This window comes from Lineus longissimus, chromosome 15, assembly GCF_910592395.1.
Source record: "Lineus longissimus chromosome 15, tnLinLong1.2, whole genome shotgun sequence".
Taxonomy (NCBI): Eukaryota; Metazoa; Nemertea; class Pilidiophora; order Heteronemertea; family Lineidae; genus Lineus; species Lineus longissimus.
The window spans coordinates 5,995,023-6,013,792 of NC_088322.1; the positions used below are offsets into that span (position 1 = coordinate 5,995,023).

Genomic DNA, 18,770 nt, shown 5'->3' on the forward strand with positions numbered 1-18,770 from the left:
CTGCCCGGCACCTTGGCATACACCTACATGTAGGCCTACATACATTGTACCGAAACACTATTTTCTGGCTTGATATTCAACTGGAGCGTAACCTGACTTGGCAATTATCCTATTAGCCTATAAATCTGTAGCAAGTGACTGAGCTGGGGTACCAGTGCTCTTACTGTAGTTTACAGTCTCTCATCATCAACAGGGTCTGTACAAGAGATAATAGGATTTTGGAAGAGGGTGAGTAAGGCACAACCAGTCCAAATCTGATTTATTGTTCCAGCCAAGCTTAGTGGAATGACTTGGTCAAATATGTGGAAATTTTTCACTTTGTTGATTAATCTTTCAACATGGATTCTCTCAGCCGCAATACTCTGCGTACTGCTAGCATCATCCGCTGGCATTTGATCATTTCTGCCAAGAAATGGAGGAATATTGAGTCTTACTCCAATTCTATCCAGTAGGTCTTGAATATCAAAACCCTTGTCTGCCATCAAGGAATCGCCTCGTTCAAACGGCAATTGCAAGATGCCACTGCGGATGGTCAGCTCTTTGTCAGAGATGGAACCTGTGTAAAGCTGTGAAACAAAACTTAAGTTACCAGCAGGGGATATTCCAATGAGGCCTTTCAGTGTATTACAACTCTTGTAGTTGGAATAGCTTTGGGACTTCAGCACAAGTGAAGAGGGCATTTCAAGCTTGATTTCACAAGCATCAATGATGACCCTGGTGTCTGGGTACTTCTGAATGAAGGTTTCAGGCATGCTTTTCAAGACTTGTGCCTTGGTAGGCCAAATGCTCAGAGACCCTAGACGCAAGTAAACAAAGTTTGCCCAAGTTATGATTATTTTGCTAACAGAAGACAGTGAAATACGAAATCTGTAAGACAAATCTAACTCGAGCAGCCCTAAATCTAACACGGCATAAGTACAAGAAGAACTGGTTTCTTGGTGTCAGTTTTCTTGGCCTACCACGCTTGCTAGATGAAGTTGGGGTTGAAGCCTGGCTTTCTTGATTTGCCATTATGACATTCTCCCCATTCTCTCCAGGATTCAAGTAAGTCAACATTTGATCAAATACTTCAATACTTGGAAAACCAGTGAAGAACACAATATCACTTGATCGAACATTATCAATGGCAAATTCACATTGTTTCAGTTCTAATTTCACAGCTTCAAGCTCCTGCGTCAATGATCGGACCTTTTCTTGCAATATTTTACACTGTAGTTCCTTATCAGCCAGTTTCCCTTGCAGAACCTCTTCATTGGACATAATATCGGCACTTTCATTTTCACAAGAAATGTCTTCAAGCTCATCAGAGAGTCCATCTGATGGTGCATCCTGTTCCATTGATGGTGTATCACCAACCAATTCTGTCATGTCAGGGTCAGAGTCAGAATTGTGAGATGGTTCCGCAGCTGTTGTGCGATTCTGCTGGAGTCTGTTTGCTTTCCTAGGCTTACTTATCTTTACGAGATGCCTGCTCCCAACACTTTCCCAACATTTGAACAACGATGGAACAGCATCTGCATTTAAGAAGCGCCTTCCTGCGAATTGTGAATATTCATAATTGCTGTCTTTGAAGTGTTGTGAACACACAAATGTATGGTGTCTGATTTGAAAGTTCTCGTCCTCGTCTCGCCTTATCTTGGCAATCCACCTTTTCCTCATGTCAGGTTTCGTTGCCCTTTTCCATGCCCTTCAACATCATGATATCCATGTTTAGTGCAATGAGGAACACAGCAGTTCCGGTGGCTCTGAAAATAGGAGAGGACATGACTTGAGTTGATAACCAATACCTCAGTACAATACCGACAGGACTTACAGCAGTATTTGGTCAAAATATATTAACGGTATCTTGTATTGTAGAGATAGTGAAAATATAGTGGGTTTTTTTACAATGATGCCATTAGAAAAAATCAATGTAAATCAAAGTGATCTGATTCTGAGGAATAATTTTATGAGGCAAACCAATTCTGTCTGACACAGCAAATGATGACTTAATGACTTTCCACAGCATTACAACATGCCAAAGCCAGTATTGCAAAACCAACCTTTTGTCCCTTTGTCGATTTCGGTTTCTTAGCAGTATTTGGGCTTGCGGAAGAGTAGGGATGATCAGCTGCAACCAGTGTTTTAAATGGTTGGTCGTTTACCTCCATGACGTTTTCCACCACAATGTCACACACATTCAGGCTGAATGAGAAGGGCCAAGGGGTGGACAGGATAGGAACCACCCCAGCAACGACAACAAAGACAACAAAGATACGGCACAAGACCAGGACAACGGCGTACCGAAGGACGATAGTTCTACCCCACCCCAGGTCACAACCCACTTCATCGGAGCAGACTCCGGAGAATGTACCAGCTTGATAGTCCCTGTGACTCTGCGTCACAGGGATAACGTGAACGAAACAACCATCGTGTACGCCCTACTTGACGAGCAGTCCGATGGTTGTTTCGTGATCGATTCTGTTCTAGACAAGATAGGGGTAGAGGGCGAACCCTACTCCTTGAGGTTGGCTACCATGACATCCAATACTACTGTTGAATGTAGGCAGGTTCGTGGCCTTGTGGTTAAAGGTCTTTATGAGTCACAGAGTTTTGACATGCCCGTATGTTACACCAGGGGAGGCATCCCAGCCAAGCCTAGCCAAGTTCCTAGACCAGAGAATGTTCGGCAGTGGTCCCACTTAGAGCCAGTCCATAGCAAGTTAGCTCCCTTCTTTGCCGATGTTGAGATAGGACTTCTGATTGGACTGTCTTGTCTGCAGGCCATAAAGCCTCTGGAAGTCCTTCCTGGCAAAGAGGATGACCCTTATGGTGTACGTACTGCACTTGGCTGGGGCGTGGTTGGAATGTCTCCTCAGGGTTCAAGGCCACAACAGCGCCATCACTTTTCATTTAGAACACAGATCACGGAGGTAACCCCTCAAGCTGTCATGAATATGTTTGATGTAGAATTTGTTGAAAGGTCAGGTAGTGAGGAGGGCGTTGGCCTCTCAGTTGAAGATCGCAAGTTTCTGCAGATACTAGGGTCACAAATTCGTCAACTTGACGACGGTCACTATGAGTTACCACTCCCATTCCGCGATGAGAATGTAAGGTTACCCAACAATAGAGCCCAAGCTTTGAAGCGTCTGTCCAGCTTGAAACACAAGATGGAGAAAAATCCTCAATTCAAGGAGGATTATCTTCAGTACATGAAGGAAATGATTGAAAAGGGTTTCTGTGAGCGAGTGCCAGAAAATGAGAGCTGTCCCGAAGGCTCGGTTTGGTATTTGAGTCATCATGGGGTCTACCACCCAAACAAACCTGGACGTATCCGGGTGGTATTCGATTGTAGCGCCGAGTTTCAGGGCGAGGTTCTTAACGAGCATTTCCTCCAGGGTCCAGACCTAACCAACAACTTGGTAGAGGTCCTTTTGCGTTTCCGCAAACAGTCTGTAGCTGTAGTCTGCGACGTGCAGTCATTTTTCAATATGGTCATGGTGAAGAAGGAGCACAGGAATTTTCACAGATTCCTTTGGTATGAGGATGGCAAGCTGGTGGAGTATCGCATGACGAGACATCTCTTTGGGGCTCGATCTTCGCCAGGCTGTGCCACCTTCGCACTGAGGGCCAATGCTGACAAGTATGAATCTGAGTGTGGGTCAAAGGCGGCTGAGTTTGTCCGTGCTGGGTTCTATTGCGACAACGGATTGTCGGCTGAGAAAACTACTGATGATGGAAAGGACCTAGCATGTGGCAGTAGGAAACTTTGCAAGAAGGGTGAATTCACACTGAGAAGCTACTTAAGCAACGATAGGGAAGTTACGATGGCTGTACAATTGGAGGCTAGGGCTAAGGGTGTGCAGGAGTTGAATCTCTTGTCAGAAAACTTGCCTACAGAGAGGACCCTGGGCCTTCAGTGGTGCACGCAATCAGATTCCTTCCAGTTCAAAGTGGTCATGCGGGAAAAGCCTGTAACTAGACGTGGAATATTGTCCACAGTGAGTTCGATTTTTGACCCACTTGGCCTGATTGCTCCCTTCATACTGACAGGACGTCGCATTCTGCAGAATTTGTGCAATGGCAAGCTACATTGGGACGACCCTGTCCCACCTGAAATTAGTGTACAGTGGGAAAAATGGTGCTCAGAGGTGTCAAACTTGGCGAATATTGAGATCCCACGCTGTTACCACCCTAGAGTGTTTGGTGAGGTTGTCTCAGTACAACTGCATCATTTCAGTGATGCGAGTTTGGAACCTGGTGGGCTGGGCCAGTGTAGCTACTTGAAACTCACAGATGACAAGGGAAATGTTAGTGTCTCGCTTGTTATGGGAAAGTCGCGCGTAACTCCTCTAAAACCGATCACAGTACCTAGGCTAGAGTTGTCCGCCGCAGTTGTGTCAGTTCGAGTGGGTGAATTCCTAGAGAGGGAGTTGAAGTACGAGGGCATAGAGCATTTTTACTATACAGATAGTAAGGTGGTTCTCGGATACATTGCTAATGAAACGCGCCGCTTTCACATATTCGTGGCTAACAGAGTTGAGAAGATTCGGAAATCCACCACACCAGACCAGTGGCATCATGTCGATACGAGTGTCAACCCGGCGGACATAGCGTCTCGTGGAATGTCAGCCCGTGACCTACTCGGAGCCAAGTCCTGGTGGGAAGGTCCAGACTTCTTGAGGAAGGAAAAGGTTCCCGTCCCCTTGTCTGAAGACGACGCACAGACGATCGATGATGACCCAGAGGTCCGGAAAACTGTCCGAGTGTTAGACACCAAGATCGCACCCTTTGGCAAGATGTCCGAGAGATTCGAGGGTTTCTCATCCTGGTATCGCTTGAAGAGGGCCGTCGCCTGCTGCCTGAAGTACAAGGACATACTTCGTGAGAGGGTTGCAAAGGGAACTGGTGCCAAGGAAAAGAAGCTAGATGTCAAGGACCTCCAGCGAGCAGAGACGGCCATCCTCCAGGCTGTTCAGATGGAGTCTTTCGATGGAAAAAGGAGGAACCTACAGCTTTTGGACCCGATTGAGGATGAGGATGGCTTGCTACGTGTCGGTGGTCGCGTCAGGCGAGCGGAAATACCAGAGGAGTTGAAACATCCAGTCATCGTTCCAAGGCACGGACATGTTACTGACCTGATTGTCGCGCACTTTCATGGATCGGTCTACCATGGGGGTCGCAGCGCAACCTTGAATGCTAGTCGTCAGGCAGGTTTCTGGATAGTTGGCGCTAGGGTGCAGCTGTAACGATGCACATTGTGAAATGTGTAGTTTGCCGTAGATTGAGAGGCAAGGTTTATCTTCAGAAGATGGCAGACCTGCCCACAGATAGGTTAGACCCAGCAGCACCTTTCACATACTGTGGAGTGGATTATTTCGGCCATTTCTTCGTAAAGGAGGGTAGAAAGGAGCTAAAACGATGGAGCGTCCTTTTCACCTGCATGGCATCGAGAGCAATTCATATCGAGGTTGCCCACTCCATGGACACGAGTAGTTTCCTGAATGCCTACCGTAGATTTGTCTGTAAGAGGGGTCCTGTGAGGGTTTGTAGATGTGACCAAGGTTCAAATATGATAGGGGGTAAGAACGAGTTGCAACAGGCTGTCGCGGAGATGAATCATGACAAAATCCGTTCCGAGCTTGGCAAGGACAACTGTGATTGGGTGGTTATCGCACCGAACAAGGTGGCTGAGGCTTCACACTTTGGAGGAGTTTGGGAACGAATGATCAAGTCCACCAGAGATGTCCTGTCTGCCATCTTGCTGCAGAATCCTGGCCCACTCGATGATGAGTTGTTGACGACCTTCCTGGCAGAGGCAGAGGCAGTAGTGAACAGTCGTCCTATCACCTACGTTGATTCTAAGAGCGGAGAGTCCGTAGAGCCTCTTAGTCCCAGTCAGTTGCTGACCTTGAAATCTGCTGTCGTGGCGCCTCCACCAGGGAAATTTGTGAAAGAGGACGTATATTCGAGGAAACGTTGGAGGAGGGTGCAGTATTTGGCAGACCAGTTCTGGTCCAGGTGGAGATCGGAGGTCCTGCCCCTGCTCCAAGAGAGACCAAAGTGGGAAAAGGTTCACAGGAATCTGAAGGTGGATGATGTTGTCATTGTAGTAGACAGCGATTTGCCTAGAAATCACTGGCCATTGGCCCGGATATCGCGAGTATACCCCAGCGAAGATGGACTTGTCCGTAAGGTCCAGGTCACCCTTGGTAAAAGCCAAACTACACTGGAACGGCCCATCGGGAAAGTGGTTTTGTTGATTGCCCGGGAAGTCCCGAGCGGGGAGCCTTCTGAGGATTAGAGACCTGACACCTGATATTAGGCCCTGGTGCCATGTCCTTTTCTTAGCTGGCGCCTCGGTCCGGACTGTTTCCCTAAAGACATTTTGCATACTAGTATAAGTTGCATTTGACCATTTGAAGGCATTCGAGAATAGTCAAGGTTTGACTAACAAGTATTTTGAGTGTTTCGAGTATTTGGTAAAGACACAGTACTTGAGTACATGTGGATTGTATTTTTTGTGTATTTTCGAACTTGCACATTGCATATTTGTATTTTCTGTATTTTTAGACTTGCATTTTCTTTGCCTACCAGGCAAATGTTTTGAAGTTCCAAGTTTGAACTGCTGTATTTGGATTTGAAAGATTAGTGGATAAGGTTTAAAATCTGCTAAAAAAAAAATAACTGTTGTGAGTGAAATGCTCCTATGACTTTCTATGAAAAGACACTGACGTTGCCAGTTTTTTGGGTGAAGTTGGTGAAATTTAGTTGTTGCAATGTAAGACATGCGAATTAGGTTTAATCTCTTGAGTGATTAGTGTTTATTTGTCTTTGGGACAAAGGTTTGCTAAGACCATGTAAAGAATCAAGTTTGATTCCATTTTGTTTGTGTACTTAGTTACTTGTATTACACTGTATGTGAAAATGATAAAGAATCGGTCTAGAAATCAGATTTTTAAAGCTGAACTGTCTTTCTAATGAGACTTTGTCAGAACTTAAAGTTGAACTGTATTGGTTTTTGGTATCTCAACCCTGTTGAGTGTCTCACTTTCGGAAGTTGATTTTTGGTAAATTGCCCTGTTATGTGTTCAATTTAGGGGAGCCATGTGGGTGCGCGCATGCCTTTGAATTTTCCCGCCTCCAAACCTTTGAGCTGAAGCGCGGCGATATGGGATGTTTTGGATGCGTGCGCAGCCCCATGTGTTTCCGCCTAAGACTATACAATGATTTTGTGAAGAATCCGTGGATTTTTGTCTTGTAAACTTTGAATTTCTCGAGGACTGAGGGTGTATAGAGGTAAATGTTCTTAACGTATATCAAAAGTAACATGTATAGACTGTACTGACGTAGTTGTCATGATAATGATATGACGCATTTAGATACAAATTCAGTGTTTTAATCGATGGGTTTCCTCACCCTCGCGGTCTTTGTAATTTTGTAGTTCCCAACTGTAACGATAGGTGGCAGCAGCTGTCAGTGAAGACACTGCTCATCTTGTTGGTTTTAATGACAGTACAGAACATCTTTAATAGTTTATGACTTTCATCTTGCCCCTTGTAACATCTTAAGAGTCTCTATAGTAGCTGTCCTTGTAGAATCCCAGACTGTCTTCCTGTACAAGTTCCTAGCTGTAAATTCTGTCTCTACAGTAGTGTCTCCTGTAAGAAGTCCCTAAGGTTGTGACACACCATTTCATGTACCGTACTACTAATGTAAGGCCCGCTGTATTCTTTATCCGTCCCTTTCCTATTAACTGTGATATTTGATTCTCCTATGATTAATTTCTATGTTTTCTTATGATTCCAATCGTTTGTATATTTTCAGTTTTACGTAGTGCACATAGTGATGATTAGTAGTAATAAAGACGAAATTGAGAAGATTGAACGTTATGACTTGATTTCTGCACTACAGACGCCACACACCCCTCATGTCCTTTGTAAACAGATGAGGACATGGTTCAGACCATTTCATCATGTACACATCTTCAATTCATATACAAGGGTTTGATTCATGAAAAAGTCCACTTTCCCATAGCAGAGCTTCTCATCTCACTTATTTCCATCTGCCTGAGTGGATGAAAAGCAACGTGGTAGGAGGCACTGCAGTGAGAGTTTGAATTACATATACATGTAAAATGCAATAACTGATCCTTGGCTACATTTGACAACAACAAATTGATAAGCCTGCCTAGAGAAATCAGTGGATATTGGGCAAAGTAAGGAGACACCCATAATTTCAAGGAACTGAAGGACCTCAAGTCAAGATTCCAATTTCATAACTGTTAAATGAAATTAGTTGGATAAAGAGGTTTCTTCAAATGAAGAGGCTCCTGTTCTTCGTACCCTCCTACTATGATGAAGTAGCCCTATTGAAGAGACAAGTAGTCTTCTAGTGGAGGTGGCTCCATACCAAAGAAGAGTCCAGTTTGGGATCCATATATGCATGTATGACAGTTCGCCAGCAACGCCCCCACTATATACAATTTCCCAACAGGTTGAAGATAGAGTTTTAAATTTTTCTCGAAGTCAAGGAAGGCAAAATCTTTGACTATCTTGCCAAATTGCCATTCGACGCTCTCTCTCACCAAACTCATTCGTTTATTGAATCTCTTCTGGTCATCATTCAGCACAGCTCCCCTAAATGGCCCAATCAATTGATTTCTTAGGGGATATGCAGGATCCCCATACACAGACATTGGTGGCCTGTCCTCATAGTTCATCCGGAAATCCACTTCTTCGAGGTCCTGGATCAGATTGCTCATCCTAAGCATAGCTGAGTCGTGACGCCTGCCTTCTACTGGACCAAAGAGGTTAGCAATCAACCCATTTGGTGCCACTACTGATTGAAACTTGATGCAATGATATCTTTTGTGGCCACTGAAACAGGCTCGCTGATTGTATTTGGGTCGACAGATTTGTCTAGGCGTTCCATCTATGAACCCCCAACAGTTCGATAGAGGTGCTCCCTTCTCATGCACAGCGTTTGCAAATTCGTGGAGTTGGTCTCTGCCCATCCATGGTTGTTCAAGACTGGAAAACTTAGTGTGGAATCGCAAATAGATGTCCTCGAGAACAGTAGTGATGATTTCGGAAAGAACACTTTTGGGCCTTCCGAATTCCCGCTCGAGCTCAAGAAGTCGGTTGGGATAGACCAGTTTCCTCAAAAGCATGCATAAACCATCATGCCCACTCGCAATACACCCATGTTTACATTTGTAGACAGGTGTAATTACAAGCGCATCGGCGAGTTGGCTAATGTCAGCTTTAGTGAACCTGAACATAGCTTTACACTGCTCATCATTATACTTGTTGATGTTAAATCGTTCGAACTGAGGATCAAAGGTTGATTCAACAGTAATTAGAGTTTTATCTAATGCGTACAACATTAAATCGTCATCATCTGCAAGAGCTGCCAGCTCGACAAAACTAAAATCCGCCGCCATTTTCACTTTGATACAAGGCTGACATCTGTCGGTCGAATCACCAATCGCATATCACGTACCGGCGTAGCAGAACCTGAAATAGAGCGTCACGTCTCCGCGATCGGGATCAGATTAACCGCCCGGAGCCGATCTCGGAAACAGGATAGCAGAACCTGTCTAGTGTTATTTGCTGCACGAGAATGCGTGCAGGAGTCTTTAGGGTTCAGTCCATTTGAACTTGTGTTTGGACATGAAGTCCGTGGTCCTCTCAGATTGTTGAAAGAATCATGGTTAAATGAAGATGACTTAGACAAGGAAGTGAATCTTTTGGACTATGTTGCAGACTTTAGACTAAAGTTGTCTGAAGCTGGTGAGATGGCAGAATCTAATCTTGGGGAAACTCGTTCAAAGATGAAGTCGTGGTACAACAAGAAAAGCAGGGAAAGGACTTTCAGTCCTGGGGATCAGGTCCTAGTGCTTTTGCCATTACGCAAAAAAGCCCTGCAGGCCAAGTTTTCTGGCCCATATTTTATTGAGCGCAAGGTCAATGACCTAAATTATGTGGTGCGTACTCCAGATCGCACAAAGAAAAAGAGACTCTGCCATGTCAACATGCTTAAAAAGTATCATGGTAACGATGATGAGAATGTTGACAAATCCTGTAAGCCTGTTTTGTTGTTGACGGATGTTGAGGGTGATGAAAGTGAGTCGGGTCTTGGAGAAAAAGCGGGTTGTTCGCCAAAGTTGCGAAATTTAGATGTTTTGAAAAACCTTGATGCCAAACTTGGCCACATCAAGAATCCTGCTCATCGCAAAGCGGTCAATGGGCTAATTCTTGAATACAAGCATTTATTCGGGGATGTGCCTACTCAGACCCCTCTCATCCAACATGATATTGATGTAGGAGATGCAAAACCTGTCAAACAACATCCATATAGGGTAAATCCTAAATGAAACGGCCAGGGGCCATTGTGCTCACCGTATAGATATTTGGTGCTTTGTAATTCATCCAGATTAAGAAACATTGTACATGTATAGTATATAGGTCAAACCAAAGTCGGTATGACATGTGATGTATCGTTGCTTGGAGTAAGTACCATAAGAATATCATCAAAAACAAGTCAATAATAAACGAGATATTGCACTTTTTACCTATTTTAGTTTTGGCCTCCTGGTGGCCGAGTTGAGTACCAGATCAGATCGAAATTCGGTGTCCGAGGTTACATGACGTAGGGAGTCATGTGTATCAAATTTCAAGTTCAAAGCTTTAGTGGTTAAGAAACGTGCCATAGTTACAATCAAACGACAAATTTACGCCATTTGACCTCTGTGACCTTGAAAAGCAGGTCAGATCAAAAACTCATATGATATGTGATGTATCCTTGCTAGGAGAACCTACCATAAAAATGTTATTGAAAACAATTCACTAAAAATAAGCAAGATATTGCACTTCTTACTTTTTCCATTATGGCCCCCTGGTGGCCGAATAAAGAATCAGATCGAGCCAAAATTTGGCATCAGAGGTTATCTGATGTAGGGGGTTATATGCACCAAGTTTCAAGTTCATAGCTTTACTGGTTAAGAAACGTGCCATAGTTTACACTCTAACGGCCAATTTACGCCATATGACCTCTGTGACCTTGAAAAGTAGGTCAAATTGAAAACCCGTAAGATATGTGATGTATTCTTCCTAAGGGTACCTACCATAAAAATTTTATCGAAAACAAGTCACTTATAAGCGAGATATCACACTTTTTAGATTTCCACTTTTGGCCCCCTGGTGGCAAAGTTGAGAATCAGATCAAACTGAAATTCAGCACCAGAGGCTATGTGATATAGGGGGTTATATGTACCAAGTTTCAAGTTCATAGCTTTAGTGGTTAAGAAACGTGCCATAGTTTACACTCTAACGGCCAATTTACGCCATATGACCTCTGTGACCTTGAAAAGTAGGTCAAATTGAAAACCCGTAAGATATGTGATGTATTCTTCCTAAGGGTACCTACCATAAAAATTTTATCGAAAACAAGTCACTTATAAGCGAGATATCACACTTTTTAGATATCCACATTTGGCCCCCTGGTGGCAAAGTTGAGAATCAGATCAAACTGAAATTCAGCACCAGAGGCTATGTGATATAGGGGGTTATATGTACCAAGTTTCAAGTTCATAGCTTTAGTGGTTAAGAAACGTGCCATAGTTTACACTCTAACGGCCAATTTACGCCATATGACCTCTGTGACCTTGAAAAGTAGGTCAAATTAAAAACCCGTATGATATAAGATGTATATTTGCTATGAGTACCTACAACAAAAGTTTCATCGAAAACAAGTCACTAATAAGCGAGATATCACACTTTTTAGATATCCACATTTGGCCCCCTGGTGGCCAAGTAGAGAATCAGATCGGAGAGAAATTTAGTGTCACGGGTCATCTGACCTAGGGGGTCATGTGTACAAAGTTTTAAGTTCATAGGCCTAGCGGTTAAGAAACGTGCCACTGTTTTTGAACTAGGATACGACGGACGACGACGACGACGACGACGACGACGACGACGACGACGACGACGACGACGACGACGACGACGACGGACGACGACGGACGACGGACACTGCGGTATTGTATAGACTCCCCTACGGTGAGCCAAAAAGTGAATACCAAGATGAGGAAGTCCAATATTTGTTCGCAAATGACATAGTAGAACTTAGCAATTCAGAATGGAGCTCACCTTGTGTTTTAGTGCCAAAAAAGAATGGTCAGTTTCGGCTATGCCAAGATTTTCGGTGCCTCAATGCTTTGTCAAAGGGCGACAGTTTCCCAAACAAGCGTGTTGACGACTGCATTGAAAAAGTGGGCAAGGCTAAGTTCATTACAACTTTTGACATGCTCAAGGGATACTGGGCTATCCCCTTGACAGACAGAGCTAAGGAGCTCACAGCTTTTGCAACTCCAAATGGTCTTTACCAATATAAAGTCATGCCTTTTGGTCTAAAAGGTGCTTCAAGTACATACCAGAGATTGATCAATAAGGTGTTTACAGGGGTGGATGGTTGTGAGTCGTTACATGATGATGCAATTTTGGGGCATGACACATTTGCACAACACTTGGCATCAATGCGAGCATTTTTTAATAGGTGCACAGAGGCTAATCTGACCATAAATTTGGTAAAGAGCGAGTTTGTCCACGCTGCGGTTCTCTATCTAGGGCATAAGTTAGGATTCGGCCAGGTGAGACCAGATGAAGCAAAGGTTAAGGTGATGGTGGAATACCCACCGCTTCATGATAGGAAATCGTTGATGCGATTTCTCGGTATGATAGGTTTCTACCGGCGATTCTGCCCAAACTTGTCCCAGGTGGTAGCTCCGCTCACCAATTTGTTGAAGAAGAATTTTCCACGGGAATGGAACCGTGAACGTCAGGATAGCTTCATACACCAACTCCAGCGGCTCCGCTTCGAAACAGAAAGGTGGATTTGACGACACCAACCACCAGTCCCATACCCATGGGGTATTTTTCTACACCGGCTCCAGTACATACCAGATCTCCATTGCCGGACAGTATGCTACGGCAATCGGAAGAGGAAGGTGAACCACCCAGAAGCACACATAATGTAGAGGAACCTACGGTTGTTGAGCTACTCAAGCGTACCAACCGGGTAAAGGAACATGAGTTTGTGGAGCCGACCAGGAGTAGGCCTAAAGTAATCATGACTGATACAAGTACTGATGTGACTGGATTGTTGCCAGCCCACAGTACCGACGCTAATGCCGGAGACCAAAGTGCCCCCATCGTCAACAATTTCACAAATTGCTCGTTTGGTGATTCCCCTGGATCCTCCACCACACCTCAGAGAAAGCCCAAGATGGCCCCATTCAAGGATAGTGAGATTGACATTGAGTCCTATATGACCAACTTCAATGCCATGACCACGTGCTGGTCATCACCGGATAAACTGGCGTTACTGAGGGAAAAATTGACAGGGACAGCAGCCAAGGTACTAGTGGCCCTAGACTTGAGAGGAGAAAATGTGACATTTGAGAAGTTGGTGGCCACTCTCGAGAAGCATTACGTTGGGGAGAGGTCAGAGTGGGTAGCCAAACTCAGGGATGTGCGAAGAGAGCCCGGAGAGACTCTTGATCAGCTATCATTCCGTATCTCTCTGTACAGTAAGAGGGCTTACGGATGTCTGCAACCACACCTAGGGCTGCAGTTCTATCTGGCTCTGCGCGATGGGCCACTAGGAGACAAGCTATTTGAACGCAAAGACCATCCCCTGGCTGACGTCCTCCAACATGCCAAGAGTTATGAAGCACATCTTCTGGCCGTCAATCAACCTGTGCACAACCGCAAGGAGAATTCCATAGATGATGTAGCAGCTCTCAACCCTCCGGAAGCATCATCTGACGTGCAGCCCCAGTTTCATTGAACCCCTTTTCAGAGAGGCCGTGGACGAGGCCGTGGTTTTGGACGGGGGCGAGGATATGGCCGCGGACGTTATAATCAGGAGGATAGGAGGCTAAAGCAAGCAGACAGGACATGTTTTATTTGTAACTCGCCTGATCACTTCTGGCGCGACTGCCCTGTTGGAGTTGAGCACTTCAGTGGAGTGGGTCAAAATTCACGATCTGATCCATCGGAAAACCAATAGGCCGTGCCTCCCCTGAAGCAGCGGTGGGGCACGGCGCACATGTGAACATTACCAATAGAGCTCCATCTAGGTCTTATCTGACGACATACTTAAATGGGAGGCCAACATGTTTTCTGATTGATTCTGGGTCACAGTCAACCTTCTTGTCATCAAAGGCATACTTCAAGATACCGAAAAAGTATAGGCCACCATTGCAACCAACAAGAGATGTGATAACGATGGCTGATGGAGCATCGAAGCTTGGTATACTTGGAACAGTTAGGATGCCAGTGAGAGTCTATGATACTAGGTTTGAATTTGAAATGACAGTTGCAGATATGAATAGCATGGACGGGATTTGGGGAATGGATTTTCTTGCCAAGTTTAAATGTGACTTTAAGATGAGCACTGAGACATTTGTATTCAATGGGACAGAGTATCCCATGATAACTGAAAAGCATAGTATTCTTCCCCATTCTGTGAGGCTGCAACACGAAACTAGGATAGCAGCTGGAGCCGAACTGATTACCAAAGCATGTTTGACCAGTCCATTTCGTTCCAAGGAAGATGTGACCTTTGAACCGAGTATATACTTCATAAAGAAGAATGGTGTGCTCCCAGCGAGGTCGGTAACCACCCAAGCGAGAAAGAGAAGATCTACTGTTGTTCAGTTATTCAATGCTTCGGAAGATGAAATTGTGATTCCAAAGGATAGTGTGGTTGGTTATGCATTCCCAGGTAGCATTCCTGAAGTCGAGGAGGGTGTGCCGGAGCAGATCTACCATGCAGGTAGTGGAAGCCCTGACACCAATGATGATGAGCTATTGGACAAGCTCGAAGAGAACATGCCACGACACCTGTTAGACCTATATCTCAAGTCAAGTGTTGACCTCGATGTGCCTCAGAAAATAAAACTTGCGTCATTGCTGGTCCAATTTAAGGAAACTTTTTCTAAATCACCAACAGATATTGGGCGAACTTCTCTGGTCAGTCATGAAATTGATACTGGTGATGCAAAGCCGTTTCGACTGCCTCTTAGACGCCAAGGATTTAAGAAGGAACATATCATAAAGGAAGCGGTTAGGGATGGTTTAGCTAGGGGTATCATGGAGGAGTCTAGTAGCCCTTGGGCGAGTGCACCCGTGATCGTGAGTAAGAAGGATGGAACCAGTAGGTTTTGCATAGACTTTAGGCGCTTGAATTCCTTAACCAAGGTGGATAATTACCCTCTACCAAAGTTCGACGACTGTGTGGATTCATTGCACGGGAGTTCCCTGTTCTGCTCCCTTGATTTACAGGCGGGGTACTGGCAGGTCCCCTTGGCCACCAAATGTGATAGAGAAAAGAGTGCCTTTTTGACGAAACAGGGATCTTTTCAGTTCACAGTTCATCCTTTTGGGCTCTGCAACGCCCCCTCAACGTTTGAACGCCTGATGGAGAACGTACTTCGTCACTTGCAATGGGAAAAGTGTCTCCTCTACCGTGATGACATTTTGGTCTATGGCCAAACATTTGATGAAACTCTCAATAACCTGAAAGCTGTACTGCAGAGATTGCAAAAGGCCAACCTGAAAATAAAACCTAGCAAGTGTATGCTGATGCAAGAGTCACTGGAATATCTGGGCCACAACATCTCACAGAAAGGGATTGCTCCGCTGAATAGTAAGATAGAGGCAGTCAGGGAATGGCCATCGTTGTCAACCGTACCTAAGACCAGCCTACGAACTGAAGTAAAACGTTTCATGGGCCTGGTGTCCTACTACAGGCGATTCATTCGAAACATGAGTGACATTGCGGCCCCGCTGTATGCTCTAACCAAGAGTTCCAGTAATCTAGTTTGGACAGCCGAGAGTGAAGAAGCTTTTGCCCGACTCAAAGCAGCACTTTCATCAGCACCTGTACTGTCCTACCCTGACGTCAAAGGTGGCAATTTCATTCTAGACATGGACGCCTCGAATACTGGGATGGGAGCTGTGCTCAGCCAAGTTCAAAGCGGACAGGAGCACGTCATTGGATTCTATTCCAGATTACTTTCAGACTCCGAGCGAAATTACTGCATCACCAAGCGTGAGTTACTGGCAGTCATTCGTTCAATCGAACACTTCAAACCTTACCTCTTTGGGCAACATTTCTTGATTCGAACAGACAATAGTGCGGTTAGCCACTTACTTACTCTCACGGACGCTAATGAACAAATCCAGCGTTGGCAATTGTTTATGTCGTCATTTAAGTTTGATTTGATTCATCGTGCAGGACGCCTTCACGTAAATGCTGATTCAATGAGCAGGATGCCCTGTCTACAGTGTGGATGTCGGTGTGAACAAGCTAAATCAACTGATCGTCCTGGAAAGCCAAGACACTTTAGGCGTGTAATAACACCAACTGAAATGCCACGTTGTGAGCAAACCCGTGAAACAGATGGCAGCCTTGAGGAAAGGGTTGACGACCTCATGATCTCTTGTAATGCTGTAATGACACGATCGCAAATGAAGAAGACGGAAGCACAGAAGAGCATTGCACAAGAACAAACTGAACCAACCTCCAAACTGATGGATGCAGACTTCCTAGGCAAAATTGCTAACTTACAACGAAGTGACCCTGACATAGCTCCAATCCTTCAATTAAAAAACAGTGGTTCTGACTATCCCACATTTAGAGCCATCTCAGCGGAAAATCTCAGTGTAAAAGTGCTAAGGCAACACTGGAGGAATCTTTTCGTACGCGATGGAATTCTATATCGCAAACTGGAAGTGAAGGATAAAGACCTAAGGGTACAAGTGGTATTACCTCGAGCTCTCCGCCAACAGGTTTTGGAAAAGCTACATTGCGATCCAACTGCGGGCCATCTAGGAACACCTAAAACTCTGGAACGTGTCAAAACTAGGTTATATTGGGTGGGATGGCGTAAGGATACCATGCGTTTTGTTTCCTACTGTCACACATGCAACATTGTAAAACGTCCCCACAAGAAGATCAGACGACCACTTACCCAGCAGTTGTTTGGGGAAGCGTTTGAGAGGGTAAGCGTTGATCTGATTGGACCATTGAAGGTTACCAACAGAGGATACCGATACGTGATCACAATGGAAGACAATTTTACAAAGTGAGTGGAGGCCACACCACTTCGCACTATGGAAACGGAGGAGATCTGCAATGCTATCATCAAGGATTTAATTTCGAGATTTGGATGCATGTATATAAATGCATAGCGACCGTGGTGCACAATTTGTCTCACAGTTGTATACTGCCCTGATGAAGAAGCTAGGGATTGATAAGACACTGACGACAGCCTACAACCCTAAAAGTAATGGACTCATCGAAAACTTCAACAAGACAATCAAGAACATGATGAAGACGTACATAGAAAATCACAAAGAAAGCGTAGGCAGTTGGGATTTAATGCTCCCAATATTTCTGATGGCTTACAGATCCTCGGTCCATTCGAGTACTGGTGAGACCCCTCACTTCCTGTTGACATCTAGGGAGATGAAGTTGCCCCTCGATCTTCTGTACACCACTCCATCTGAGGCATCCACGGATGTTCCTACCTATGTAAAGGACCTCGAATCCAAGTTCCATAAGGCTTTCGCGATAGTTAGAGACAACCTCAAAACCACACAACGCAGCCAAAAGAAACAGTATGAGACATCATCACCCAAGTACCAGGCATTGAAAGCTGGAGATGCTGTTTATTACTTCAACCCTAGGAAGTCGTTCAAAGGTGATCGGCACCGCCCTTGGTTCGGTCCATATTTGGTGTTGGAGGTAAATGAGGATTTCACAGTGTTGCTACAGTGTAATGAGAATGGGAAGACAATTAGAACTCATGCAGATAAGCTGCGGATAGCACGCGGAACTAATTTGGAGTGGCGCCCACGATAGAGAGTTTAGAAATCCCGAACAAGCTGTACGCTACCATACTTGGGTACTAGATTTTGACTGCTAGTGGACATTCATTGCCTACTGGAATGGTGTGATTGCGTGATGTGAGTTGTATCAACCTCTGCATATGCTTGTGCTTGTGACCTTGTGTTAAAATCTGTTGCGCTAGCTGTGAATGTGTGTTTGCCTCCTTGTGTGATTTCCTGCAGGATATTGTGATGTGTGCATGTGATTATTTTGCAACAGGGTGGACTCGGGTACTTGCATCTTGCTAGCATTTATTGTTCCATACGCTGTGTATTCAATGTTCCAGTTTAGGAACACTTGGAAATTTGCTCTTCCGTGCTGTAAGCGAAACTGTTCATTTGGAACTCCTGCTCACTGCAGATGGTACACTCATCATGCTGAATATTATTGTTACGAGTAGGTTTATCAGGTTGTAGGCCACGTTAAGTCCATAGTCATACTTGGTACATGTTTTTTAACTTTATCGTTTAAGTGATTGTTTGGGCCACTTGTTGCTCTTTATGCTACGATGTTGATAATTGTACCCATATGGTATCTGTATTTGACTCTGAAAATTCCTTATTGCTGTTGTTCTGGACTCGCGTAGCCACAGTGGTTGGTTAGATTGTTGCTTGTCGCCATTTGTGTGGTTACATTCTTCTTACTACGGTTGACTAGATTGTTGCTCGTCACCACGCATGATCCACTAACGAACTCTTGTAGTGGTTGGCTGGATTGTTGCCGGTCGCCATGAAATATAAACTGTGGACATGATAGAGCGGTCGATTGGATTGTTGCCAGTCACTGCCCATATTTCGTTTATTACATGTATCTTGGATAGGATAGTTATG

The 18,770-nt window shown here is 44.8% G+C and overlaps 3 protein-coding genes across 3 annotated transcripts; 2 read left to right on the plus strand and 1 right to left on the minus strand.

Annotated features, from left to right (window-relative positions):
• Positions 1–325: 325 nt before the first annotated feature.
• LOC135499382 (uncharacterized) lies at positions 326–1,659 on the minus strand. Its single transcript, XM_064790126.1, has 2 exons — positions 960–1,659; positions 326–402 (listed from the first exon to the last, which is right to left on the minus strand). The coding sequence occupies exons 1-2, from the start codon at positions 1,657–1,659 to the stop codon at positions 326–328; spliced, it is 777 nt and encodes a 258-aa protein (XP_064646196.1).
• An 857-nt stretch (positions 1,660–2,516) lies between these two features.
• Positions 2,517–5,228, plus strand: LOC135499383 (uncharacterized). Its single transcript, XM_064790128.1, has one exon. It carries the CDS (start codon positions 2,517–2,519, stop codon positions 5,226–5,228), a length of 2,712 nt encoding a protein of 903 aa, XP_064646198.1.
• Positions 5,229–17,232: 12,004 nt separating this feature from the next.
• On the plus strand, positions 17,233–17,913 carry LOC135499384 (uncharacterized). The gene has a single exon (XM_064790129.1). The coding sequence runs from the start codon at positions 17,233–17,235 to the stop codon at positions 17,911–17,913; it is 681 nt and encodes a 226-aa protein (XP_064646199.1).
• The last annotated feature ends 857 nt before the right edge of the window (positions 17,914–18,770 follow it).